Here is a 26,985-nt window from a genome sequence, read left to right as displayed (position 1 = left end):
AAGCCCTCTCCAACCTTGGAGACTCTGAGGGATGGGGCAGCCACAGCTTCTCTGGGCAACCTGTGCCAGGGCCTGCCCACCCTCACAGGGAGGAATTCCTTCCATGTGTCCAACCTGAATTTTCCCTCTTTCAGCCTGAACCTGGATGGCTGCAGGGAGGGAGGAAGAGCATCTGCATCCCCCTGTGCCACATCCAGCCCACCCAGGATGGACAAGCAGCTCCTTCACTCTCCCACATGCCACTAAATCCAGCCTGGGGACTGGTCTGTGCTGGTGTGGCTGCACTGATGCCCACTCTGAGTGAGAAACACAACCACAGCTTTTAGAAAGAAGGCAACTTTGGGCTTCCAAATTGCCTCAGATCATGTGAACTGTCACTTTTGGTTTTTGTTCATAACATGAACTGAGTGAGAACCTGAAACCAGAAAGTAAGGAGAGAGAATCAGAAGAGTGAGCAGCTCATAAAAGAAAATAAAAGCACAACAGCAAATCCTCCCATTCAGAAAAATAGAAAGTGTTATAAAGAACCAGAATAGTTGCAAAAGAAGCTTTTCAGAAAATGAGAATGAGAAATACTATGAGGAATAGGGAACATAAGGACAAATAGCATCTGGGAGAGGCACCAGGATTTAGGGATAAACTCAAATACTGAGGTGCAAACTGAGAAATGGATAGAAAGAATTAAGACAGACACCAAAAAAGGGTTTTCTGAATGAATTGAAACTGAGAAAAGGAAACACTGAGAGTCATGGGGAAAGCTACAGTATTAGATACCCTTCTTGTTTCAGTCTTCAGAGGTAAAAAAATATGCTTAGTTCTCCCCAGCTGTCCAGCAATGAGGAAGAATATACTAAAAATAAAGTCTGTGTATGTATATACCTATATATATGTATTTTTAAAAGCACCAAATATTTTGTAATACTGAATACTCAGGTATTTAATGGGTTAAAGACTCTGGAGTGGTTGCAGCCCCCTCAAAATCTTGCAGGCAGTGGTGACCTGGGGACCAGAGGAAGGGCAGAGACAAACTGGTCACCAGAAAGGCAGAGGGAAGCAGAGCAGGGATGGTCTGGAACATTAAAGGGCTGAAAAGGCTGTACATGAGCCCTCTGAGGACACTGCAATGGCAGGAGACAACCAGATTTGCTCTCAAGAGCAAACTGGGTCATGTAACAGCCTTCCTGACAGGGATCTGGCTGTGTGGATAAGGAAGACACCCATGTATCCAAATTCAGCAGGGCTTTGAGCCTGGTTTGTGCCTGTTGTGTCTGGTCTTCAAAGCTGCCCTACATGGCATCAAGCTGCTGAAGAAGACACACTCTGAGCTGCTAATTCACTTCTTTATGTGCCTCCAGAGACGCTTCAGGGGACTGTGATCTCCATCCTGTGCTTTGTGGGCAAATCATCATCTCCAAACACAGCTCCTCCAGAGGGTGCCAGTAATTGCAGGAGAGCCCTGCCAGGAATGACAAGCACAGCCAGGCCAGGGGATGGCTCCCGTGCCATTGGGATGGTTACCAACCAGCAGGCAATGGAACACACCCCGAGGGATCTCCTGCCTTGCCAGTCTCTGCTCAGAGGCTCTGGGGATGTGCCAAGCTGGGATGGCATCGCTGCCAACACCTGTCAGAGCTCCAAGGGGGACAAACCATTCTGCTGGCTCACTCCTCAATCCTCCTGACATGCTCCCTGGGCTGGGCACTTTCCATGCCATGGTTATGTCTTTCCAAGTTGTGTTGGTGTCCCCTCCTTCCTTCCAGCAGGGATGTCACCTTGGGAAACAATTTTGGGGGATTTTGCCACGAGAGCATTGCAGTCACCTTCATCTCTCCTCAGACTTGTGAACATCAGGACTAATAACTCAGAAATGTGCCATTTGCCATGACTGGATCCAGGCTGGAGAGGAAGAGATGGGCTGGGATGGTGGCACAGGCCCAGCAGCAGAACTGAGCACCAGTGCCACAGCAAAGAGGTCACCAAGATGACAAGAGCCACAATCAGCTGAGGAATGATTGAATCAACAGAAATTCCCCACCACCCATGCCAAGAACAAAGTGTCTGGAAAAACATGATGCCAGCTTTGGCTCCAAATCCCCTTTCCCATGTCTTGTCATCCATAGCTACCAACATCAGAGTTCCCTGGGCACTGAGACGTGGTGTGACTCAGGGATGGTCTTTTGCAGGGCTCAGTAATCCTGGTGGGTCCCAACTCAGCACACTCTGTGATTCTGAGCCCCCTCCACCCCAGAGCTCTGCAGGAAGCCCTGTGTGGCCCTGCTGACACTTTGTTTATGCCCTGACTCCTCCTGACACCAGGGAGATTTTTCCAACCCAGGGTATCGGTTTCCCTGTGGTTGTTTCCAGCACACAAGTAAACAGCAGCAGCACCGTGTTTACAGAAACCCTCTGAGCTGCTCCAGAGCAGCTTTGGGATGCTGAGCTGCTTTGCAGTGACCCCCTGGGTGATAAATGTCACCTGTCCTTTCTTCTGAACTGGGCCAGATCACTACACCCATCTCCCCCAGCTGATTTCCTCCTGAGCAAGTTGGTGTTCAAATGGTGCCACCATGGCAAAGGGGTGAGGGTAAAATCCATCAACACACCTGGGAAAATTGTGGGCATTTTCCTAAAGGGGCTCCAAGAGGGCTGGAGAGGGGCTTTGGACAAAGGTACAGAGGGACAGGATACAAAGGAGATTGCTTATAAGGGTTAGATGGGATATTTGGAGAAACTCTTCCCTGTGAGGGTGGGCAGGCCCTGGCACAGGTTGGGCAGAGAAGCTGTGGCTGCCCCATCCCTGGAAATGTCCAAGGCCAGGCTGGACAGGGCTTGGAGCAACCTGGGCTGGTGGAAGATGTCCCTGCCCATGGCAAGAGGGTGAAAAAATGTGGTCTTTAAGGTCCCTTCTAACCCAAACCAGTCTGTGATTCACCTGTGGCCACCCCACTCCTTGGAACAGCTCTGGTTTAACTCAGGTCTGTGCAGAACCCACAGGTCACAGAGGAGGCTGCAGCAGAGATGCTCGGAAATGCCATCAGCTGCACCCTCATTGTCTTCAGATGATGTTCTGTCACTGCAAAATCACAGTCTGAATGGATGGCAGGTTGCCTGCAGCTCATGGACTAATTTGATGACTAATTTTTTAGAGCTGTTTGCACGTCTTGAGAAGGAGGATCAAGAGGCTGGGAAGTCTCATTGTCAGAAAGGCTCAGTTCTCTTGTCAGCACTGGGAAAACTGCCCTGCTAGTCCCAAACTCCTGGAGCAGTGGGTGCTGCTGCTTCACAGAAAACATGGCCTTGAACAGTCTGATACAAACCACAAAGTGCTGAGCACTTACAACCATAATTTGGTGCTTACAAGAGCACTGAGCTGTTCTGAAAGCCCAGCCCAGATTATGGGTTTCAAATACTAGAAAATCTGTCCCTGAGCTCTTAATCCAGTTTATGGGCTCATCATGAATGGAGCTGAGCCATTCTTGGAAAGAAAACTTGGCAAAATCAAGCCTTCTCCACTGTAGAAACCACATACAAGGCTCAGGCCAACAAATCTAGACTGGGGAGTAATTAAAACACTTAACAGCCTCTCTCAGTGACCAAGGAAAGTGGTGACAGGGGGGCAGGTGCCAGAGCTGAATGCACAGAAACAGGACCAACACCAAAACCTACCTGGCAGGTTGCTCTGTGGTCACACACCTGGGTGGAGCTCAGCCTGTCTGTGCCAGGGAGCTGCCTGGTTGTGCCCTGGAACCTTCAGTGTGTAGGAACATCCTCTGCAGAAGGCACGGGGAGAGGAGCTCAGTTCTCCTCTCCCAGCAGCACCTCATCAATGCTATTGAGGGTCACAGAGTTGTTCTTCCCCCTGTTTATACTTAGTGGAAAGAAAAGTCCTATGGGGAGAGGCTGAGGGGGCTGGGGGTGTTCAGCCTGGAGAAGAGGAGGCTCAGAGGTGACCTCAGCACTGTCTGGAACTGCCTGAAGGGAAGTTCTGGCCAGGTGGGGGTTGGTCTCTTCTCCCAGGCACTCAGCAATAGGACAAGGGGGCACGATGGGCTCAAGCTCTGCCAGGGAAAATTGAAGTTGGAGATCAGAAAGAAATTCTTTGCAGAGAGAGTGCTCAGGCATTGGAATGGGCTGCCCAGAGAGGGGGTGGATTCCCCATCCCTGGAGGTTTTTAACCTGAGCTTGGCCGTGGCACTGAGTGTCATGATCTGGTAAAGGGACTGGAGTTGGACCAAGGGTTGGACTTGATGATCTCGGAGGTCTTTTCCAACACAATCCATTCTATGATTCTATGAAAACCAGACCAGAATGTGGCTATTCTTTTTTGAAAGTCTCTTCTAACAACATCTCTCTTTCAACAGCTCATTTACTGCCCATCTGGGACTCCATAGTAAAATCTGTTCAGCTGTGGATCTGAAAGACTTCCCTTCCCACTAATCCTCAACAATCTCTGGCAGCCAGGCTGAATTCCCTTTTGATTGCCCACCTCAATAAATCACACATTATCTATGCTTGAATTTGGTTGAGATTCTGGTTAATGAGGCATGAGATAGGAGAGGACTCAGCTGATGAGTCTTAGTTGTGCCGCTCAGTAAAACTGGTTGAAGTGGAAAAAACAGCCAAGATGGATTTTTGCCATTAAAAATCGACTTGTCTGATCTTGTGCATGGGTGGGAGAAGATGCAGTGATGAAAATCACGATGCATTTGTGGAGTCTCACACATCACCAAGGGAAATAGGAAGTGGAGGAAGGGTCTGGGATGTGATTGCTGCCAACGGACATGATGAGCTCCACAGGAGAGCACCTGGATGAGCTCATGGGCACCTTCCTGGGAGCAAGAGGAGAAGGAGATGTACTCCTCACCCAGGAGACCTCAGGCAGTGCCCGAAGTGCAGAAGCCAAGCACAGCAGGACATCCCTCCTCCCAGGCCTCTCACCACCCATCTTTACTCTTTATCTTAGCACCATCTAGAGGGATGTGTCTGCACACCCGAGGCAGCAGCTCCACAGTGACATTTGGCAGAGAACACCCACGGACCAGGTGTGGAGTCAGGAGGAAGCCAAATCATCATCAGCAAAGCCTCAGAAGATCAGTTTGTGCCTCCAGCCACCTTCAGCACTTGCTTCAGCACAAGGTGCAACCATTCCTCTTGTTCTGGGAATCTCATCTGTAAACTGGAACAATGGGTCCTCCAGAGGGGATTGGAGGTTGGGGGGTCAGGAGGAAGGTCTGGAGGGTGTTGCTCAGGGTTTGGGGGGTTTTCCTTCTTTTTTTTTTTTTTTACACCTAGAGATCTTCCATCACAAGTTCCTGCAGGCTTCAATGGAGGCCACATCTGGAAGGCTGTGTCCAGTTCTGGGCTCCTCAGTAGAGACACGGAGCTCCTGGCGTGGCTCCAACAGAGGGTACAGAGTTGAGGAAGGGACTGGAGCATCTCTGTGATGAGGAAAGGCTGAGGGAGCTGGAGCTGTTCAGCCTTGAGAAGAGACACTGAGAAGGGACCCCCATCCATGTCTGTCAGTGCCTGAAGGGAGTGGGCAGAGGATGGACCAGGCTCTGCTTGGGGGGGGGGGCCCAGCAATGGGACAAAAGGCAAAAGCACAAACTGATGCCCGGGAAGTTCCACCTGAACATGAGGAAGAACTTCTTTCCTGTGCAGTGACCAAGCATTGGAGCAGGAGCCCTGAAAGGGTGTGGAGTCTCCCTCTCTGGAGATATTCCAGATCCATCTGGACACAATCCTGTGCCATGTGCTCTGGGATGGCCCTGCTGGAGCAAGGAGGTGGGACCACATGACCCACTGTGGGAGTCCTTGATGGTTTAGAGCAGAGGGTGTTCTTCATGTTTGCTCAAGCTTCTGCCTCTCATTAACACCACCCAGCAGCACAACAGGTTGAGCTGAAGATTTCTGTCCTTTATTTTACATTTTTTAGCCCATCAGAACTTACTCAAACCTTCCAACACAGAACACCTGCCCCAGACCAAGGGCTGGTTGTGTGACATCAGCTCCAGCTCCTCTCTATTTCACACAATGATCCCACAGCCACAGCCTGGGCTGCTGGTGTGCAGCACTGCCAGGGGCAGCTCCTGTGCTCCTTCAGCCATATCTCTGACCAGCCTCACACAATTCCAAGGCAAGGCCATGGAAACCAAAGTCCAACCTGCCTGGATCAGCAAGATCCAGGTTTGGAGATAATAAATACACTGCCCTGGTAAAAGGGCAAAACAGAAGCTTTCAGAACTCACCCGACTGAGATTAAGGACCACACAAGCACAAAGAGCAGCAGGGTCTGGCAAAGGATGTACAAAACCTGCACTTCTTCAGTAACTGGCTGCAGTGAGGACTAAACTCAATCATTGCTCTGGAGGTGGGATGAGGGAAGGATCCTGGAGAAAGCAAGGCCAGTGTCTCTGCCTACACCTTGCCTGCTGGAGGTGTCACCTTTCCCTGCCCCCTCATACCATGGGACATGGCATAAAAAGGTAGGAAGGTCTGACTGGGGGATGGAAGGATAGTGGAGGGTATCCTTGCCCACAGCACAGCTTTGGAACTAAATGATCTTTCAGGTCCCTTCCTACAGAAACCATCCTGTGATTCCATGATATTCACGTCCCTGCAGGGTTCAGACAGCAGCAGGAAAGGAGAAGAAGCTTCTCTTTCTTCTTGCCTACCTAAGCACAGTGCCCATGGCAGGGATCCCCTCCAGTTTAGCTCGGGGATCACAGCACAAGGTTGACCTCCCACATCTCAAACCCAGGTCCTCCAGCAGCCACAAGTGCCACCAACACCCCCTCCAGCCAAGGTCAGGCCACCTCTCCTTTCCCCTCCACCACGGCCGGCTCAAACCCCGGAGCCAACACTCGGAGCGCTCTCTCCTTGCCGGGAGGAGCAGCGATCCCATGCCCGGGCAGCGTTCCCGGGGGCAGTGCCAGGCTGAGCCACCGCCCCGCGCGTGACCGGCTGTTCCGGAGCATCATCCCCGTGGGAAGGAGGGAGGGAGGGAGGAAGGGAAGGAGGAAGCCTGGCTGTTGAGTAAACACGGCAGAGCTGCCTGCGAGAGGAGCGAGAGGCAGAGCCGGGCGGGCCGGGAAGGACAGATTTGCTGAGCCCACGAGGAGATGGTTTGAGTAATTATCAATGGTAAGGAAAACTCGAGCTGGAAGCGAGGGGTTCCCGCAGGGTAAACGCTCGGCGTGTTTCACGGCTTTGGCTTGCGGGGAGAGAAAGGCTGGAGCGCTTTGAAACACAGCCGGGATCCGAGACACAGTAACAACTCCCTTTTAGTCTGTTAAACCCACTCCTGCTGCTTTTGGCCATACCCTGCCGTGGGTCCCGCAATGCCCCCGTGTGCGGAGCCCCAGCTCAGCTGCGGGGGGGGTTTTGGGGTAGGGGGTGTTTCAGGTTGCTGCAGTGAGCTCTCCCCTTGCCCCCAGCCTGCCGCTATGTGGCCAGGAAGATGAGGACCCTGTGGAGCCGGGAGCACCCGGAGCATGGGGAGCACCGGGAGCCAGCGCCCTGCCAGGCACAGACGGTGCCCCGCGGCCACCAACACAGTGAGTCTGGACCGGGGGGCATCCACACCCCTGTTGGGATGGAGGGGCCAGGTCTCACCTGGGGTCACAGGACACCTCCACACCTCCCTGTCTGCAAGGCAGAACTGGATCCACATCCCTCCGTGTGCCTGTGATCACAGTCTTCCTCTGAGGAAGAGCCGTAACAGGCAGAAGTTACAGAAGTTTCTTCTCTGCTCTGCTTTATCTTTCCTCGCTGGGTTTTGTTGTTACATGGCATGGTTCCACCCCAGCCCCTGGCAGAGGGGATGAGCAAATAGCAGCCTTTGGAAGAGAGGACAAACATACTCTGGGGGGTATCAGAGGGGCAAGAGCATGTCACCTGCTCCCCCAGAGCCACATGTCACTGGGACAATCTTTGTCATTTCATGCACCTCGTTAAATACCAAAATACATCTCCATAACCCACTAGGCAGCAAGAGATCCCTGGCCTTGCTTCCCAATCTTCCCCAGCCCTTTCTTGGCTCATTTAAACCACACCATTCATGATGACTTTGCAGATCACTCATGCAAAACCCCCAGAGCAGCTGGTCCCCCCAGTCAGGCCCAGTCTGGCACAGTGGGTACCGCAAGGACCACTCTGGCTCCTCGCCCCATCCGAGCCAAGGCAAGGAATGTTCACCCAGAGCTGCTCCTGCATCACCCGACTGTGCTGCTCAGATGTTAAACCTCAATGTCAAATCAAACTTAGTTTTGGACAGCAGAGAGAGAAATCTCTGCACAGGAGAGATCTGCCCTGCCCAGACCAGTTGCACTGGTCTGGCTGAGTCACTCCTGGTTGCTTTTGAGTAAACATGCCCAGAGCTTCACCCAGGCAGGAGCGAATTCCCAGGCAGATGCCACAGCAGTCAGGTCATGCCTGTGATCTCCTACCTCTGCCAGGAGCTTGGAGCTGTCATTGGAGCCTCACTGGGAATGTGGAGAGCTGAGCCATTCCCTCCCTGCTGCTTCCATGTGATGTGTGGGAGGGAAGGAAAGAGAACTTCGTGTCTAGGGGGTCCTACAAAGTCTCCAGAGTATCACCTCTTCCCCCAAGTAACAGCTGGATCCTTAATGAGGGCAGGAGAGGAGGGAAAAGGGACGTCTCTTTTCACTAATGCCTTAATTAAGTGCATATGAAAGAAAAACAAGATGTTAATCATCCTGCACTGGGAGCCAGGGCTTTACAGAGACTCCAGTTGAGAAGATCAGGGCAGGCACTTGGGTGTATCAGTGAGAGAAATCAAACTGCTCCTTTGAGCTTTCTGCAGTTAATTGCTGGGTGTTTAATTGCAAGCAGGGGAGATGCCAGGCTGGCACAAGCAAGGAGTCTGGCCCTGGGCTTTGCTGGTAGGTTGGATTCACCAGCCCCAAGGATTCAGGGGCTGCACCAGTACAGTGGGAGGATGCACCAGTGGGCTGCACATCCCTCTAGCCCTCAGCATCCCCCATCCTGAGCTCTCTGCTGCTCCAGGGTGAGCTGGCCCAGGACAGAGTACCAGGAGCTAAGCAGAGGAATGATCTAGCTGGGAAATGTGGATGATCCAGAGGCACTGGTGGTATCATAGCTTGGAAATCCTGGCTCTTTATCCTCTCCTTGCAGCAAGGTGATCTCTCCATGTCACAAACCTGGCCTGAGTCCCTCACACCTAAAGCTATTTATGGGTCCCACCAGGAGGTTTCTAGAGCACCTTGCCAGTTCACACCCAGCCTTGTCCCTTTGAGTCCCTCCAAGTCCCTTTCCATTCCCCTTGGCTAATCCCAAATCCCCCCCTTTTCTCCCATTCTTGTGCATTTGCAGATGTAAAGGCAGAGGTATCAGCACCCCCTGAAGCAACAGCCTCCCTTCCCAGGAACACCAAACCCATCCAGTGCAGGTCCTGACGGTAAAAGCCCACATGGTCCTCCCACAAAGGCCACAAGATTTCTTCCCACTGATTTCTCCAGGGAATCCATTTGCTGGAAATTTTGCAGCCCAGGGATTGGAAAATATCAGCAAATCCCCCATGTATCTGCTTTCAACCCAGAAGTACAACCATGAAAAACATCTTGATTGGTCTCCTGTTACCAGAATTTTCCAGTTGGCAGAAAAAAGAAGATTCCCAATGTGTGTCAGATGCTCCTGGCACTTCTGGGCCATGGAATACCAGAGGAAGAGTTGGAGCCATTTTATCCTAGCAGGGAATAGGATTTTTATACTGTGAAACCAAATTGTGCTCCCAATAATGTTGGTGTAAATTCAGACATTTTCCATGAAGGTAAAATCAGTTCCTGAGCTGGAGTGAGGAGTCTTGGAGCTCCTCTTGTGGAAATCCCATGATGTTTTGTACAACCCCTTTCCCCATGCCCAGTGAGCTGCTGAAGCTGCCCTGACTGGGCAATCATCACCCCCCAGGGCAGAGGCTGCAGGACCACAGCTGGACCCCCCAAACCCTGCACAGTCACAGAGCAATGACAGCAGAATCACAAACCCCACACATGTGGGGAAGACTCTGCCTGACCCCCTCCTGTGACAGCTGAACCAGAAGTAAAGGTGGATGAAAACCAGCTGGTTGGGAGAGTGGTGGTTTTTCTCCTGGAAATGGGTTTGCTGGGATCGTGTGTTGGCAGCACTGGGGCTCCACGTTGAGGATCATCTGGCTGCTCATGTAGGAAGAGATGGATCTTGCCTCACCATTGCTTGAGGTAGAAATAATAAGAGAGGGAGCAGAGTCATCCTGCAGCCCTGGAAGAGCTGACTGGGAGCTCACAAAGCTCCAGGACTCAGCCTCTTGCTGCCCCGAGCGATGGTTTGGCCTTTGCTGGTACAATATTGTACAGTTTGGTGGCAGCAGAAGATGTACACAAATTACTGATTTTAAAACCCCCCTGGCTTTCTGTGAGCCATGCTGAGCTTCGTTGAGGTGGGAGAGGCACAAGCCCTGCCTGGGGGCTGTGGGGCTCTGCAGGAAATGGAGAGGGAGGAGAGAGAGCAGGCTGGAAGGTGGAGAACAGCCCTTAGTCTCCCATGCACACTCAGCCACATCAAGGGTGGAAAACACAGACCTTGGGCTCTTTATTCTGACCATTGCCACTTCCTAGGCCAGTTGTCACCACCAAACTATAGGGTAGGTGTCAGGCAAACACCACTGCAAGGCCTGGCTGTGGGACAGAGGAGGACAGCAGCACCACCTGAGCACACAACCCCTTGTAAACTCCCAGTGCTTCCTTTCCCATTCCCTCCTGGCCTCCATGCACACATTGAAGTCTCCTGCTCCCCAGTGGCTCCTCTCACATGTTGTGTGCAAATGCAGTATGGAGAGGGGAGGAAAGGAAAGCCAAAGGAAATAACCTGACACAAAATGGAGCAGAAAGGGGAGGCTGAAAAGAGCAGTGCCCCAGGATGCCCTACCAGTGCCCTCTTTAAGGCTTGATCCTGTGGATCATCAAGATGTCTAGTGAAGATTGGCCCTGCCCATGGCAAGGGCTTGGAATGAGGTGAGCTTGAAGGTTACTTCCAACCCAAACCATTCTGTGTGAAATGTGACTCTTGGGGATGGGCCTGTGCAGGGCGAGGAGTTGGACTCTGTGATCTTTGTGGGTCCCTTTCATAGAATCATAGAATGGATTGGGTTGGAAAAGACCTCCAAGATCATCGAGTCCAACCCTTGGTCCAACTCCAGTCCCTTTACCAGATCATGGCACTCAGTGCCACGGCCAATCTGGGTTTAAAAATCTCTAGGGATGGGGAATCCACCCCCTCTCTGGGCAGCCCATTCCAATGCCTGAGCACTCTCTCTGCAAAGAATTGCCTTCTGCTCTCCAACTTGAATTTCCCCTGGCAGAGCTTGAGCCCATCGTGCCCCCTTGTCCTATTGCTGAGTGCCTGGGAGAAGAGACCAACCCCCACCTGGCCAGAACTTCCCTTCAGGCAGTTCCAGACAGTGCTGAGGTCACCTCTGAGCCTCCTCTTCTCCAGGCTAAACACCCCCAGCTCCCTCAGCCTCTCCCCATAGGGCTTGTGCTCCAGTTCTACATAATCTGTGATTCCATGATTCCATGTCCATCCCATCCTCCCAGGGGAGGCAGCAGAACCAGCAGGTACCAAGCACCATCCCCACCTTGTTCCTAAGTGGAAAGTGTGACAAGTCCTCAGCTGAGCCATTGCCCATGTCTGTCACAGGACAAAGCTCAGTCACTGCCAACTGTGTGACACAAACATAACCCAGAGCAAACATCCCATTCCCAACACTGCTAGGCAGTGTTTGCCTGTATTCCTTATACTGAAAACTTCCATGTGCTTCATTCCAAAGGCATGGGTGGGGATGGCACCTGCAGGTGTTCCCTGTGACTCTCTGAGGGCCCCAAGTAAGAACAGTAGGAACTTTCCCTCGGGAGCTCCAGGCTGTCCCTGGACTGTTTCTGACCCCTGGGGTAGGTGCCTAACACTGAGTCAGTGGCAGGCAGGTCTCCAAGGTAAGCAGCTTTCTGGGGAGTGTCTTGCATGTTTTATTGGAGTCCTCTTTCCATGTGTTCAATGGGTAAGTCCAGGATGAGGGTTTAGAGCCCCCCCCCTCTGCCCCACAGCTTCTCCACATGCTGTGCAGGGACAGCTTTTCTCTCAGTGTCTTCCAGCCCCCTCTGATCACCTGCCCACCAACCAGCTGTGGCGTGTGCTGAGCACGGTGCCCTCGATGAACTGGCACAGACAGGGCACGGTGTTGTGCTCCAGGTGCCCCCCTGGCACGGCCCCAGGGAGCTGCCCAGTGACCAGGAGCCTCACGTAGCAGCTGCTGAAGATCACCAGGAGCTGCTGGGCCATCACCTGGAACGAGCAAGGGAAGTGTCAGAGCAGAGCAGCCACCCATGGGAAGAGCAGAGGATGCATTAAATGCCATTTGCTCCCTCCCTCAAGGACTGTCCTACTCTGAGAGGAGCAGGACAGCAGCCAATGGCATAAATAACTGTCCCAGATCCCCTTCTGGTCAGCAGTGTCCCCACAGGGGAGGGACACAGAGTGACCCGTGGGTGGCCCAGGAGCCTGGGGACCTGTCACTGCCTCCTCTGGGTTTCTTTTTGCCTGTAGACAGCCAGAGAGGCTCAGTCTGCAGGGATGGCACCTGCACTGAATTCACTTAATAACAGCAAGAGGGAAACTGTAAAATAAATCAAAATCATGCCTTTTGAAGCTCCTTGCTGAGATGGAATGAGGACACATTTGTTCCTCAGCATGGCACAAGTCTTTGAAGGCACTTTCCATGGAGGGGACAAAGGCTGGGCACGTTCATGACTCAGCCCCAGCCTGGACAGGGACAACAGGTCCCTGCACAGCCCCTGGGGAGAGTTTGTCTTCCAAACAGGGGCCCCCTGGCCTCCAGCAAGGACAAGCCCAATCCCTGAATTCCTGGAGGATTAAGCACTAGTTGCTCAGTAAGATTTAACTGTTCAGCAGCATCAGGTCTGGAGAAGGTGTGTGTGGAGTTCCAGGTGCTTCTGCTGGTGAAAAAGCAGGTGTCTCCCATGGCTGGTGGGTGTTTTGGAGTTGAGATGCCTGGGGGAGGTGATTTGGTGCCTGTGGCTGTCAGGGAGGGATGTTTCTCCTTACCTCTGGTGGGCCCTCAGGGATGAGGCAGAGCAGCTCATTGCACATCACAGGCTCTTTGTTCAGGTTCTCCCCACTGGATAAAAGAGGGGACTCTTCACATGGAGCCTCCTCCATCCCCAGGTCAGGCTGAACCGACATCTCCATCACCACACAGAGCTTGTCCAGGCTGTGCCTCAATCCTGCCTGGAAGAGAAAGAGATTTCAGGGTCCTCCCAAGGCAGGAAGCAGTGGTGTCCTGAGAACAGCCTTGGAAGGGCTTAAACTCTTTCCTGCTGCATGTTTTTCACTCCTGGGGTTTATCATCCCAAGCCCCTGGAGCTGGATGCCCATCCCACAGCCCCGATGCCATCAGCTCTTGGGCAGTGACTGCTCCCAGCATGATGGTCATGGCCTGACATGCAGAATGTTGTCTTTAAAACCTGAGTTCTGTCATCCCCTGTGTGGATTGGGGAGTTCCTGTCCATCCCCTGAGCTGCAGCTGTTGGTTCAGCTGGAGCCTGGAGATTTTGGAAGGGTGGTACCCCCTCACCTCTCATCCCACAGCCACGATCAGCAAGGGCAGCTCAGAGGACATTTACACACCCACAGAGAGACAAACAGTTTTTTGAAGGCCAAGAGGAGAGAATTTTTACACAATTAACCTAATGTACCATTTCCTTCTCCCTCAGGCTATCCCATTTATTCCAGGAGGACAGCTCAAGGTGTCAGCTGTTTCAAGTTGTGCTTTCCAAATTTGCCTTTCTTTGGTTCTTGATGACTTTTTTTTCATTAAAGGTGTGCAGTTAATTATCCAGACAGGCATATACCACAGGGCCTAAACAAATTCCTGCTGACCTGGGCACCAGCAGAGGCAGTTTATCCACCCCCCAGTCTGCCCAGTTCACAGCAGGGGAATCTCAGGAAGACACTCAAACACTCAGTTGTCCTTGGTGTGATGGACTGAAATGTTAATGTCTTGAACAGTGTCAAAATCATAGAAAGTCTGGGTTACATGGAGTGGTGATGCATTGTCTATTTTTATCTCTGTCATTCTCTTTCCTTCTCACCCTTCTTTTCCTATTTCTTTCTCTCTCTTTCTCTGCCTCACATTTATTGTTCAATAAAATCCACAGTGACTTTGGCACCTGGTCCCATTTGCACCTTAATTCGGGCAGAGACATTTCTAACAATTTTAATAACTGGATCATAACACTTGCCCACCTCCATCCCACCAACCCTGGGGCTTAGGGGGGGACCTGCATGTGTGCCCAGGTTCATAGAATCATAGAATCATAGAATGGATTGGGTTGGAAAAGACCTCCGAGATCATCAAGTCCAACCCTTGGTCCAACTCCAGTCCCTTTACCAGATCATGACACTCAGTGCCACGGCCAAGCTCAGCTGAAAAACCTCCAGGGATGGGGAATCCACCCCCTCTCTGGGGAGCCCATTCCAATGCCTGAGCACTCTCTCTGCAAAGAATTTCTTTCTGCTCTCCAACTTCAATTTCCCTTGGCAGAGCTTGAGCCCATCGTGCCCCCTTGTCCTATTGCTGAGTGTCTGGGAGAAGAGACCAACCCCCACCTGGCCAGAACTTCCCTTCAGGCAGTTCCAGACAGTGCTGAGGTCACCTCTGAGCCTCCTCTTCTCCAGGCTGAACACCCCCAGCTCCCTCAGCCTCTCCCCACAGCACTTGTGCTCCAGTCCCTTCTCCAGCTTCGTTGCTTTTCTCTTCTCAGTTGGGCTGGAAGAGACCTCTGAGATCATCAAATCCAACCCTTGATCCAACCCCACTGTGATCACCAGCCCAGGGCACTCTGTGCCCTGGGCTGGTGATCACAGTGGGGTTGGATCAAGACATGGTGGATTCTCTGTCCCTGGAGATGTTTAAGAGGACACTCAGTGCCACATCCAGTCCCTTCTCCAGCCTCGTTGCTCTTCTCTGGCCCCATCCAGCCCCTCTGGTTGTGCCCACCCTCTTTACCTGTGCTGTGCTCTGCAGGTGTGTGATGTGGGCTGACAGCGACCGCAGGCAGCGCTCGGGGCTGAAGCGCACGAACCACAGCTGGGATGGGCAGGGTAAGGAGGGAATGTTTCCATAATCCCACAGCCCAGCCCTCTGCTCCATGGGGATGGCAGTACAGATCTCATAGGGAGCACAGCTGGTGCCTCTGGGATGCTCAGGATGCATCCAGGACCCAAAAACACATCTCAGGGCTGTGAGGGTCTGGTGTAAGACAAAACTTCAAGCTCATGGGGAAAAGGGGGGTGTTAGAGAAAGGGGACATTGCTCCAATCCTCCTCCCTGCCCTCCTGCAGCCTGGACAGGGACCAAAGGTATATCCCAGGGTCATTACCCATCACTCATCTCAGTGACCTTATATCTAATTAAACTAATGGGGCACAGTGACTCCATTTCCCTAAACCCCTTCCTGTTTTCTTGGCTTTGTTTCTATTTCTATTTTCTAAATATATTTTATATTTGTATTATTTATACTCTATTTATATTTGCATTTATATCCAATTATTCCTGATATTTTCCATTTATTTTTTCTCCAGAATTTACCATACTTGGTGTTTGTCTGCAGGACAGAAACACTGTTGAGAAGAGGCTTCCAAGAGCAACATGAGGGGGATGCAAGTCCTGCCAGCTCTGAGGCAGCCAAAGGTGTGCCCTTGTCCCTCTTCTCAACCTGCCATCATCAAGGGGATCCAGAAGCAGCATAAAAGCCAGAGGGTTAAATAGATCTGACCTTGGAGCAGACAGAGAAATTGTAAATCCCTGGGTTACTTGCTGCTCTCAGGCAGTTCTGGGACATGCAGGTAAAGGTAAAGGCTCCTTGGATTAGTCCTCACTTACTGAGGTGTAGAGCTCTGCTGGTGTGAATAAATGTATAATTCAGGTTTGTGTTTCCTCCTCATCCTGCAGGACTTTGCCCCTGCCAGCCTGACTGTGGAATTCCCTGCTCCCTTCCCCGCCCTTGGGCTTCATCCTGGATTCCCTCTCCAACTGTATTTCAGACCTCTTTAGATGTCTCTCTCTCACCTTCTTTTTACACCTTAATGGGATCTTAAAGCTCTCTTGACTGCTCTAAATCATTGTCTAGTCCAGAAGTTTCTCTGAGAAGCAGCAGAGAGGGATTCTGGTTTTCTCCATGTTGGATTTGGTGGGGAGAGGGACACTGGTTTTCCCTGTGTTGGTTCTTTTGGGGCATTTTGGGGTTCTTTTTTATGCCATAGGCACATTTTTATCACTCTGTTTGCAGTAAGAATCATCCCTGACATGAGTATAATACACATCCAGGAATAATTGTCCACCCTGAGGAATCTCACTTCAATCATTTAGATTCATTATTTCCAATTGCCTTTGGTCCTATCTCAATCACCACTTACAGAAGAAATAAAAATACCCAATTCTTCAGGCTATCCAATAAAAAACCCAGCTCCTAAAAATCCCACCCTCTGGATCATAACATCAATAAATCCCTCCACATCATCCCAGGAGGGATATGAACAATTTCTTGCACAAAGGATACTTTGAGGATGCTGTGTGGCCCCTCCAGGACATCTGTAATCCCCAGAATTAAACTGTGCTGGATAAAGATTTCGTTGACAGCTGCCAGCCTCACGTCTGTGTTCACATTTAGCTGGGAAAGAATACAAGGAAAATCAACACCCTCTGCAGCAAAAGTTGGGTCAGCTACAAACTGCAGCTGGAAAATCCCAAATATTGGGTTTCTGAGAGGAAAACAGTGACATGAGCAGAATGTGGTGTCACCAGCCATCAGGATTGGTCTCTCCTCCACCAGCAGATGTTTCTGCAGACAGAAATCTCATTATTTCTGTTATACACAAAATGTCTGAAGGTGAATTGATTTCAATTGTCATGTTCTCCCTTCCACCCCCTGCAGTCCCTGAGGGAAGGACTCCTTTCCTGAGCCTCTGTGCACCCCCACATTTGTCAGGTTTCCTCCTGAAGGAATCATTTGCTCCAAAATCCATTAAAAAAAGCCCACCCTGGATTTTGAATCAAGCCTTTCTTCAGAAAACTCCTTAGGAATGTCCACACTCCTGTGATTCCTCCACCAAGCAGTGGAGGTTGTGGGTGGTTGCCTCTCACCCCAATGCCATCTCCCTGCCACCTTCTGCTGCCCAATCTTAGGTTTATAATTTTATTACAACTCCTATGTGGTAGGAGCTGCCTCTTTGTTCTGGACCTGTTGTAAGGCAGGTGGTGTGTGACCATGACCCCAGAGCACAAATAAACAATGTCATTAATTGCCAGAAGCTGCAGAGACTGCAAGGACCATCACCTGAGGCAGAGCAGGAGCTGGAGCTGCTGGTGAGCCCCCATGGCTTCCCACCAGCTGTGGGAGCATGAACTGTGCTTTGTTAGGGTTTGTCTCCAGGGTGACCTTATTGCAGCCTCCCAGTACCTGAAGGGGCTCCAAGAGAACTGGAGAGGGAATTTCACAAGGGCATGGGAGGTGCTTTCACACTGCCAGAGGGGAGGGTTAGATGGGATATTGGGAAGAAATCCTTCCCTGTGAGGGTGGGCAGGCCCTGGCACAGGTTGCCCAGAGCATTGGTGGCTGCCCCAGCCCTGGAAATGTCCAAGGGCAGCTTGGAGCAACCTGGGCTGGTGGAAGGTGTCCCTGGAAGGTGATGGATCTGTAAGGTCCCTTCCTACCCAAACCATTCAGTGCTCCAGGCTGGGCACAGAGTGGCTGGAGAGCAGCCAGGCAGAGGGACCTGGGGGGACTGAGGGACAGGAAGCTCAACAGGAGCCACCAGTGTGCCCAGGTGGCCAAGAAGGCCAATGGGATCCTGGCCTGGATCCAAACTAGCGTGGCCAGCAGGGCCAGGGCAGTGACCCTTCCCCTGGACTCTGCCTTGGGGAGGCCACACCTTGAGTGTTGTGTTCAGTTCTGGGCCCCTCAGTTGAGGAAAGAGATTGAGGGGCTGGAGCGGGGCCAGAGAAGAGCAATGAGGCTGGAGAAGGGACTGGAGCACAAGTGCTGTGGGGAGAGGCTGAGGGAGCTGGGGGTGTTCAGCCTGGAGAAGAGGAGGCTCAGAGGTGACCTCAGCACTGTCTGGAACTCCCTGAAGGGAAGTTCTGGCCAGGTGGGGGTTGGTCTCTTCTCCCAGGCACTCAGCAATAGGACAAGGGGGCATGATGGGCTCAAGCTCTGCCAGGGGAAATTGAAGTTGGAGAGCAGAAAAAAATTCTTTCCAGAGAGAGTGCTCAGGCATTGGAATGGGCTGCCCAGAGAGGGGGTGGATTCACCATCCCTGGAGGTTTTTAACCTGAGCTTGGCCGTGGCACTGAGTGCCATGATCTGGTAAAGGGACTGGAGTTGGCCCAAGGGTTGGACTTGATAATCTCAGAGGTCTTTTCCAACCCAGTCGATTCTATGATTCTATGATTCTGTGATTCTCTGACCTCCAGAGACAGCAGGAGCTTTGAGCCAACCTGACCAGCTCCAACACCTCCACTTCAGGCACCACAACACCCCACATGGCTCTCTAACATCTCCTGCCTCCACCTGATCCCAGGATGCTGTAAAAATATTCCATCCCCCCTGGATAATTATATTCTTTGTATACATCTAGGGGATGTCCTGGCTCCCAGCAAGAGTTCCTCTCCTCTGGCTCCACATTCCCACACACAGGCAGCCTCCTCTCACCTTCCTCTTGTGCCGATCAATGACCAGCGTGGCCAGTGCAGTGACTGCCACAGCAACCAGAGTCACCAGGACAATGGACACCCAGAAGTGTCCAAAGGAACACAGCTGGACTGTGGAGTAAAAGTTTGTCCAGAGAGACATGTAGAAAATCTGCCAAAAAAAAAAAAAATTAGAGGCTGGGGATAGTCACAAACCCATGAAAGTGAGAAAAGTCACAGGAAGAAGAAAACCCAACAGTCCTTTCTCTCATATCATAAATTAAGTCACACAGAGGGTGAGAAAGGACAGGAGTTCTTTCCAATAATATATAAGGGAAAGAAAGGACTGGAAGGACTGAGTGAGCCCTAGTTTATTATAAAAAATCACCAGTCACCAAAGACAGAGAGTGAATTATTAAGCATGATTCATACCCAGGAAGGATCTCAACTGAGTTCTCCCATTTAGATAAGAAATGCACTCAGTGAGGCATATTGGTAATAACTCTGCTGGTGCCTGCATTTAGAAAGGTCCTGTGTCAAGGTGGTGCAGAGGCCACTCCATCACAATAATGCTCCAATGGTGGACACTGACACTGGGCTCAAGGACTGTGTTAAGGGCTGCCAAACTTGGCCTTTCTATAAAAATGGGGAAAACTGAATTTTTTTACTCCCCAGAGCAAGTATTTGGGCAGGAGATTGCCTAGAAGGAACTAAGACATCTACAGCACAGCGTGTCACAGCATCATCTTCTAATAACTCATTGGCACTAAAGGGGCACCAAACCCCTCAAAACACTGAGCCCCAATTCCTACAGTGTTAGTGAAAGGAGAAGAAGACATTTATAGCAGCATTTATGTAAAACAAAAAATAGAAAAGGAACTAAATCAAATTGGATTTAATCACACCCTCAGCACACTGTGAAGTACCAGCCTTGCAGCAGATGGTTGGGTCACTGGAGGAGCTTCTCTCACCAGAAAACAACAGCTCTAAACAGTCACCTCAGTAACCAAATTAACTGGTCCATCAGGCTAAATTAGCATCGGGACCAGAACATCTTCAGATTTTTAAAATCAAGTTAAAACTCAGGCCTGTTGTAGATACCTGAGCATCTCCTGGTCGTCCAGCTATGGACAGCCCACTTTGGAGAGACTACCAGTAAGGGGTTGGAGAATGTGCCTCCATCTACAGAAATTCTGTGAGCTGGGATATCTGGTTTTTAACTTGAAGATATTCTGTTCCTGATTCTAATTTAGACCAACGAACCAGTGAACTTTGGTTACTGAGGTGACTGTCTAGTCTTGCTTGTCTTCTTCTGGTGCAGAGACCCAATCACCTGCTGCAAGGCTGATACTTTGCTTGCAGCATGTTGTGGGTGGGATTAAATCCAGCTACTTGTTTTAGTTCCTCTTTTTTTTTTTTTGTGGATAGCCATTATACACATTTTTTTTCTCCTTCACTAATACTGTAGGAATTGGGGCTCAATTTGAGCAGTTTGGTGCCAAAGAAACCCAATAGGATGGGGAAAAACCAGTATTTGTTCCCCACCCAACTTGTGTCCCTCCCTGGGCACAGGAACCCTGGGTGAGGGTGTTGGTGCCTCTCAGGCAGTCCTGGAGAGCCCCTGCTGCCCTCACCACAGCAATGGCTATCTGGAATGCCCTGGAGTTGTAGAACATGTACCGCCTCACTTCAGGCTTCAGGACAGCATCCTGGATCAACCTTTTCCACTGATCCGTTGGCACCTGCCCAGGAGCAAACAGAGAGTTAGAGCCACCCTCCAGTTTGGGCTGCCAGTCCCTTCAGAACCAGCTGGGCAAGGACTGCAGGGCCAGGCTGGCACTGCAACCCAGATCTGTGCCCCAGAGAGCACAGAGAGTTAGAGCCACCCTCCAGTTTGGGCTGCCAGTCCCTTCAGAACCAGCTGGGCAAGGACTGCAGGGCCAGGCTGGCACTGCAACCCAGATCTGTGCCCCAGAGAGCACAGAGAGTTAGAGCCACCCTCCTGTTTGGGCTGTCAGTCCCTTCAGAACCACCTGGGCAAGGACTGCAGGGCCAGGCTGGCACAGCAACCCAGATCTGTGCCCCAGAGAGCACAAACAGAGAGTTAGAGCCACCCTCCTGTTTGGGCTGCCAGTCCCTTCAGAACCAGCTGGGCAAGGATTGCAGGGCCAGGCTGGCACTGCAACCCAGATCTGTGCCCCAGAGAGCACCTCCCATCCCATCCACACAGCTGTCACAGACCAAAAACTGGTGTTCTTGCCTCATTTGCAGTGAGTAATATCTGCTTGGAAAGGGCAGGGAATGTCACAGGAGAAAAAAAATGCCTTTTTATGGCAGAGGACAAGACAAGACAGATTGTCCCAGGGATGTTCTGTCCCACCAGAGTGACTTTCAAGCAAAATCCACTATAGCCTGTGTTCAAAGAGTTTCTTCAGGGAGGTTTAAGTCAAGATCATCCCAGCTGACTTGTAACCAATGGGGAACAGGCTGAAGTTGAACCAAAACAAGCTTCTCTCAAACCAAAACCCCCAAAGCCACCTGTGATGTGGCTGTAAATGCAAATAATGCCTGTCCCTTTGGTATTGATCCCACAGGGTCCCCAAGGGGAGCTCACCTGAACCCCAAGGGCCTTCAGCTTCTCTGCACAAAGCTCCATGTCGAAGGAGGAGGTGGAGCAGGTGGTGTCCATGCTGAGCACCAGGAGCACCTGGTCTTTGAGGGGTTCTGCAAGAGCCCAAAGCAGCCATGAGCACTGCAGGGGGATCTCTCCCAGCAGATAAGGAGCACATGGCAAAGGGAAGGCTGAAGAGCTAATCCTTGGAAAAGGATCCAGAATTCCCCTTGGACATTTCTAAGAACATCACAAAGAGCTCTGGAAGCTGCCTGTGAAGGAGACAACCTACAAGGAGGGAGGAAACCCCTAACACATACCAGGGGTGAGCAGTCAGAGGTAACAAGAGATAACACTGCTCTGATCTTCAGCCAATGTCTTGCCTCACCAATCCCTAACCAAAAGGACAAGGCACTCAGGCTGCTGGGAGTTGCTGAGGCTGCTCTACCACTTAGAGGTCCCTGCTTTGCCTGCCTACCCCACCCACCACAAGAAAGAGCTTGAGCAATCAAATTAAAGTGCTTTCCAGTAATCACTTTGTCTGGGATGTGGCAGGGCTGCACAGGAACTTTCCCCACAGATCTTCCAGCACCCAGTTCCCCCCTCCAGCAGCACTCCTGGGCAGAAAGGATCAGCTCCAGGAGCTCAGCTTCCCAGTGTCACCTCAGGTTGGGATCAGAGGTGTCATCTAGAGACACAACTCACAGTCAGGAGCCTGGAAAGCATGAGGACAAGCTGTCCTAGATTTGAGGAGCAGCCTTGGAGCAGCACAGGAGAGCTGTGATCTCCAGGCATCCCATCTGGCATTCACCTAGAGCTTACACAAGCTGTGCTACATCGAGAGGAAGAGTTCAGGTCGAAGGAAGTGGCTTGTTCAGCTGAGATCCTGTTTCACTGAAATGTCTCACCCAGCTTTCCTTCCCCTTTGCAGCTCCAGGGGCAGCCAGGTGGACCCTGGGCTGCTCCTGCTGATACTTTGTGCTCTCCCAGACTGTTGTGCTGGATGAAACACCACGTGTGTTCACCATTTCCTTCTCCCCCACTTATATCCTCCATCCTCAGCATCTCCTCACTGCTCAGGAACAGGAGATGTCACATGAAACAAGGCAATTACAACAGAGTGTGACTGCAATGAACCAAAAAAGAGAAGAGCAGGAGCATCTGAAGCCTCCAGGATCTCAAGATGCTCTTTGTTTGCTGAGGTTTATCTCCTCCTGCCACAGAGCAGTGGATGTGGTGAGTGTAAAGCAAGGATAAAGCAAATGGGCTCAGCCTTGGGCTCAGCTTTCCTGTTTCCCATGACCAGGAATTGGGTGCCAAGCTGAGGTACCCACGATTTGCAGAGGGGCTCAGCTCCTTGACTTCTGCTGGAGTGACCAGAGCTGCTTCATCACTGCAAGAAGGGCCATGAGCCAGCAAAAAGGTGCTAAAGGTGCAGGGTGGTCTTGGTGAGAAAAGCCACGTGTGGCTCTGCACAGCACCTGAGGTGGGTTCTCAAGTAGTGCTGCAGAGAGGGAGCAAACTGTTAGCAGAGGATCCCAGAATGGCTTGAGACGGAAGGGACCATAAAGCCCATCCCATTCCACCCCCTGCCATGGGCAGGGACACCTCCCACCAGCCCAGGTTGCTCCAATCCCTGTCCAACCTGGCCTTGGACACTCCCAGGGATGGGGCAGCCACAGCTTCTCTGGGCACCTGTGCCAGGGCCTGCCCACCCTCACAAACAAGAATTTTTCCCCAGTATCCCATCTGGTCCTGCTCTCTGGCAGTGGGAAGCCAAACCCCTTGTCCTGTCACTCCAGGCCCCTCCAGTCTCTCTCCTTCTTTCCTTCAGGCTCCCTTCAGATACTAAAAGGACCCAATTAGGTCACCCAAAGCCTTCTCTTCTCCAGGCTGAACAATCTCAACTCTCACAGCCTTCCCTCCCAGCAGAGCTGCTCCATCCTCTGACCATCCTGGTGCCTCCTCTGGACTCTCCAACAGCTCCATGTCCTCCCTGTGCTGGCCCCAGGGCTGGAGCAGCTCTGCAGGTGGAGTCTCACCTGAGGGGGCAGAGGGGCAGAACCACCTCCCTCAATCTGCTGGTCACTCTACAGGTCAAGTTGCTCAAATTTGACTTTGAAAGCCAGGAGAAAAGAACTTCTAGAGTCCTGATTTTCAGTAGGTTGATGTCCATTCCTTCCTGTGTACCAAGCATTCCAAAAAAGTCAGAGTGTCTCCATCCCCTTCCCCAAATGCTGAAACATCCATAATGTTTAGTTACTTTGGCAAATGAGATGCTGTTAAAGAGCATCTTTGAGGAGAAATCTCTCTGGGGTTATTTTCAGGGTGGTGTGCTCAGATCTGCCTCTCTCCTTATGAGCTCCTCTCACTTACCTGTCACCCACTGCAGGGATCCTTCCCTTACATCACTCTTACAGTAGAGGAGGGAGGACCCATTTTTCTCAGTGCCACCAGTGTGGCTTTTCTGGGCCATGCTGAAGGTGCCTCTCCTTGAGGGATTCTGTGTTTCAGTGTGAGAAATTCAGCGTTTTTCTCTCTCCCTGCTGAGAAGCACCGACAGCCTCACGGCAGGTTGTGAAACCCTCACTCCCACTGATGCCTTCCCCAAGATCCTGCTTTCCATGAGCCAGGAGGCAGATTTTAGCCCTGAAAAGAGAAAAAGAAATCTGCAAGTCTTGCAGAGACACCAAATAAGGGTAACAGCAGTGAGTCTGCTCTTTGGACCCCACACCTGGCAGGTGTTGGACAGCCCTGAGCACAGGAAGCACAACTCGCCTTCTGCTGCAATTACCTTTGTTGTTTGTTACAGGGTGGAAAAGTTATCCTTAAATGTTCCTTAAATAACTCTGACATCTTCAAGCATTCATATTTTGTAAGCAATTAGCCAAGAACAGGCAGGATTTGTCCTTGTGGAGCCAGCAGGTTTCTCCCTCTGGAGCTGGAGGAAATGCCCCTCCCTGGAAGCGACACACCCCACTCACCATCCCGGGCATAAATGCCCTCCCCACGAAGGAGGCAGTGCAGATAGGGGGGAAAAACTGCCTGTGCTGATGGCAGAGTCAAGCAGGAGCTCTCACCCAGCAGCAGCAAAGCCTTTGAGAGTCCCTCTTTCCCCCCTTCTCCCCTCTGTGCTGCGGGCAGTGCCAGAAGCCGACGGGCAGGTTCTCACAGCAGGCACCGTGCCCGCGGGTTTTCCTGCTGACGTGGGGCTCCAACCTCCTGCCAGGTCCTGTGGGTGGCTCTTAAAAGCTTGGAAGACTCCCAAGTTTACTTTTCAATGATCTTCCACTCACGTGCCTCAGCTACATCCGCACCAGCTCTCCAAAACCATCCTCTGCTTTTTAACCTCTGAGTGGACCAGCAGCCTGTTGCTGTCTCCTGGTGTGAGGAGCCCTCAAGAGCTCACCAGCTCTCCGGCCAAAGAGGGTTGTTTTATTCTGACTGGGGGTTGTTGCTGCAGTTTTGCTCTTGCACAAAGCCAGGATAGTCCCTGGTTGATGGACTTTTAGAAAGGAGGCAAGAGAAGCAACACAAAGGTTCTGATTGCAGGAAAAGTATCTCAGAGGGCTGGAAATTCTCACTTAAAGGGATCAAACCATGACACATATTGCACAAGGGATGTACAGTGTGTGTGTTCACAGGATGGGCACACATCACCCAGCACCAAAAGGTGGATTCAGACAGGGAATTTTCTCACTCCCTGGTGCCATTAATCCCTCCAGGTTAACATCAAACAGAAGGGAAAGTGAAAATCCAGACAGAAAAACCAGCAGAAAACAGCAGCAAAGAGTGAAAAGCCAGAGAAAACTAAAGAAAAACCTAATTACAACCAAGCACCCTGTTGCTGCTGCTGCTGACACATAAGCTTAGAGATGAATCAACGTTCTCTGGCTTAGATGTCCTGGTGAATTTGGGGTCTCTGGAGGACAGTCCCCAGGAGGCAACAGTGAAGGTGCAGCAGGGTCAGGGCAGCTCAGCCATTCCCAGCCTGTCAGGGAGCTGCAGGAGGGGAGGAGCCTTCTCCAGCCAGGACAAACTCCTTGGCCAAAGCTTTGCTTTTACCTCCTTGTGCAGCACAGACCTTGTTTGGCTGTGCTGCCTTTTAGTGCAGAACTGCCCATTTTGGAGGTTGAGTCCCCCAAATCTTCCTCTGGTGCCTCTGGTGCCTCCTGTGCCAGCTTGAGGAGCAGCCTCTCCTCTCCTGCACTCCTGTGCTGTCTCTCCACATCTCTTCCTATTCTTTATGCAATGCCATTGTCCCTCTGGTGACTTTGCCTCCTTTAGGATATGAACCCTTTTTGTCAAACATGTCCCAGCCCTCACTAAAGACAGAGAAATATTCAGCAAGTCCTGCTTGATTTCCAGAGCAGTTGGCAAAGTCTTACCTGGTCCAGCTCACTCCTGGTCCTGGAAAGGCAGCTCAGCTTTCTCCTCCTCCTCCTGCCTGTCCTTTATGTGCCCCTGTCCCACTCTGCACTGCACAGGTGCCACACTGTCCCTCCACCAAGCAGGAAGGTCTCTGGTTCTTCAGCCCCAAGTTGTGCTGGAGAAGAGCCCTCTCTTTCCTGTGGGATCACAGGCTGAGCAGGCACAGCTGAGCCAAGGCAGGAAACCTGTGCCCCTGCCTCGCTCTCATAACCCCAAGCTGCAAGCACCAACTTGCAAAATCTCCCTTGTTCATGTGACTTTTTCCCTGGGCTGCTTTCAGAAATGTGGTTTTAACCCTCTGTGGTTCCTCACAAGTGTTTCCACACCGAAGGTGCAGCCACAGGAGAGGATTCCCCCCTTCCCAGGAGTTATCCTCACCTTTGGCAGGGTGGGGGTCCAGAGCTGGAACTGGACCCTGAAACCTGTGCAGGGGCACAGACAGATTTTCCTCCTCGTCCACTTCAATCAGCCAGGCAGAACTCACAAAGTACAAATCCCATGGTTGCATCAGATCAGAGCTGCTGGGAGTCTGTGAAAGCCAAACAGCCCTGACAGGGCTGGAGGCACCACAAGAGGTGAAGGAAGATCTCATGGCCGACAACAGGTCGCTCATATTTAGCAAAAGGTCACGCCAAAGCCCAGAGGAACAGGGACAACACGCAGGGCAGGAATTGTAGCCCTCCTCAAAACAGGAGGCTGGGCTGATAGGGAGCAACTTTCCACTCCAGCAGCTCCAGAAGAAAACAGAAGGCTCTGGCACATGGTCAGATGGACCCTCTGGAGCAGCTTCACGTGCTGGAGAAGTTGTTTCTTCCGTGCAAAGAGACCGTGCTGAGAGAAACCATGAAAAGAAGGCTCCTTAGCCTGGGAATGGTGGTTTCAGAGCTCACCAAAAGCTGGAGGATCCAGGGAGGGGCAGAACAGAGCAAATCCAGTGTCTTGGGGATAGTTTTAGTTTTAGCGAATGGTTTAAAAAAAGAAAAAAGCAGCTCCTTGCAACTTCCTGAGCAAAGGCCCCTCTTCCCTTGCAGGGTTGGGTTTCTGCAGCCCTGTCTGCTCCAGGCATTGTCGAGTGGTGTGTTCTTTGCACCACGTGGCTGCACAACCAACAGCAATGACTCCAAGGCTGCTTACCATGGGATCTTGGTACACTGGCAGCTGG

General features: G+C 51.6%; 1 protein-coding gene and 1 long non-coding RNA gene across 4 annotated transcripts; one reads left to right on the top strand and one right to left on the bottom strand.

Annotated features, from left to right (window-relative positions):
• Positions 1 to 6,978: 6,978 nt before the first annotated feature.
• LOC139681083 (uncharacterized) lies at positions 6,979 to 10,100 on the top strand. The gene is made up of 3 exons (XR_011699463.1): positions 6,979 to 7,143; positions 7,437 to 7,556; positions 9,355 to 10,100. It is a non-coding gene; the product is annotated as an uncharacterized lncRNA (long non-coding RNA).
• A 513-nt stretch (positions 10,101 to 10,613) lies between these two features.
• On the bottom strand, positions 10,614 to 26,031 carry TMEM268 (transmembrane protein 268). 3 transcript variants are annotated; one of them, XM_071574236.1, is made up of 9 exons: positions 25,781 to 26,031; positions 23,769 to 24,041; positions 21,396 to 21,505; positions 20,416 to 20,523; positions 18,804 to 18,953; positions 16,653 to 16,763; positions 15,101 to 15,181; positions 13,138 to 13,320; positions 10,627 to 12,357 (listed from the first exon to the last, which is right to left on the bottom strand). In XM_071574236.1, the coding sequence occupies exons 2-9, from the start codon at positions 23,866 to 23,868 to the stop codon at positions 12,178 to 12,180; spliced, it is 1,023 nt and encodes a 340-aa protein (XP_071430337.1). In that variant the 5' UTR covers positions 23,869 to 24,041; positions 25,781 to 26,031; the 3' UTR covers positions 10,627 to 12,177. The 3 variants fall into 3 exon arrangements, with proteins under 3 accessions (XP_071430338.1, XP_071430336.1, XP_071430337.1); XM_071574235.1 differs by lacking the exon at positions 25,781 to 26,031 and having other exon boundaries at positions 10,625 to 12,357; positions 23,769 to 23,899; XM_071574237.1 differs by lacking the exons at positions 15,101 to 15,181; positions 16,653 to 16,763 and having other exon boundaries at positions 10,614 to 12,357.
• Positions 26,032 to 26,985: the final 954 nt, after the last annotated feature.

Source organism: Pithys albifrons, chromosome 20 (assembly GCF_047495875.1).
Source record: "Pithys albifrons albifrons isolate INPA30051 chromosome 20, PitAlb_v1, whole genome shotgun sequence".
Taxonomy (NCBI): domain Eukaryota; kingdom Metazoa; phylum Chordata; class Aves; order Passeriformes; family Thamnophilidae; genus Pithys; species Pithys albifrons.
Note: the sequence above shows the minus strand (reverse complement) of the source record. Positions and strands in the feature narration are given on the sequence as shown.

Coding starts and splice junctions, on each gene's coding strand:
- TMEM268 (XM_071574236.1), bottom strand. CDS start 23,868: ATGGCCCAGAAAAGCCACACTGGTGGCACTGAGAAAAATGGGTCCTCC. Junction 13,321..15,100: donor ACCTGCAGAGCACAGCACAG/GTAAAGAGGGTG, acceptor TTTCTCTTCCAG/GCAGGATTGAGGCACAGCCT. Junction 12,358..13,137: donor TCCCTGAGGGCCCACCAGAG/GTAAGGAGAAAC, acceptor TGCTCGTTCCAG/GTGATGGCCCAGCAGCTCCT.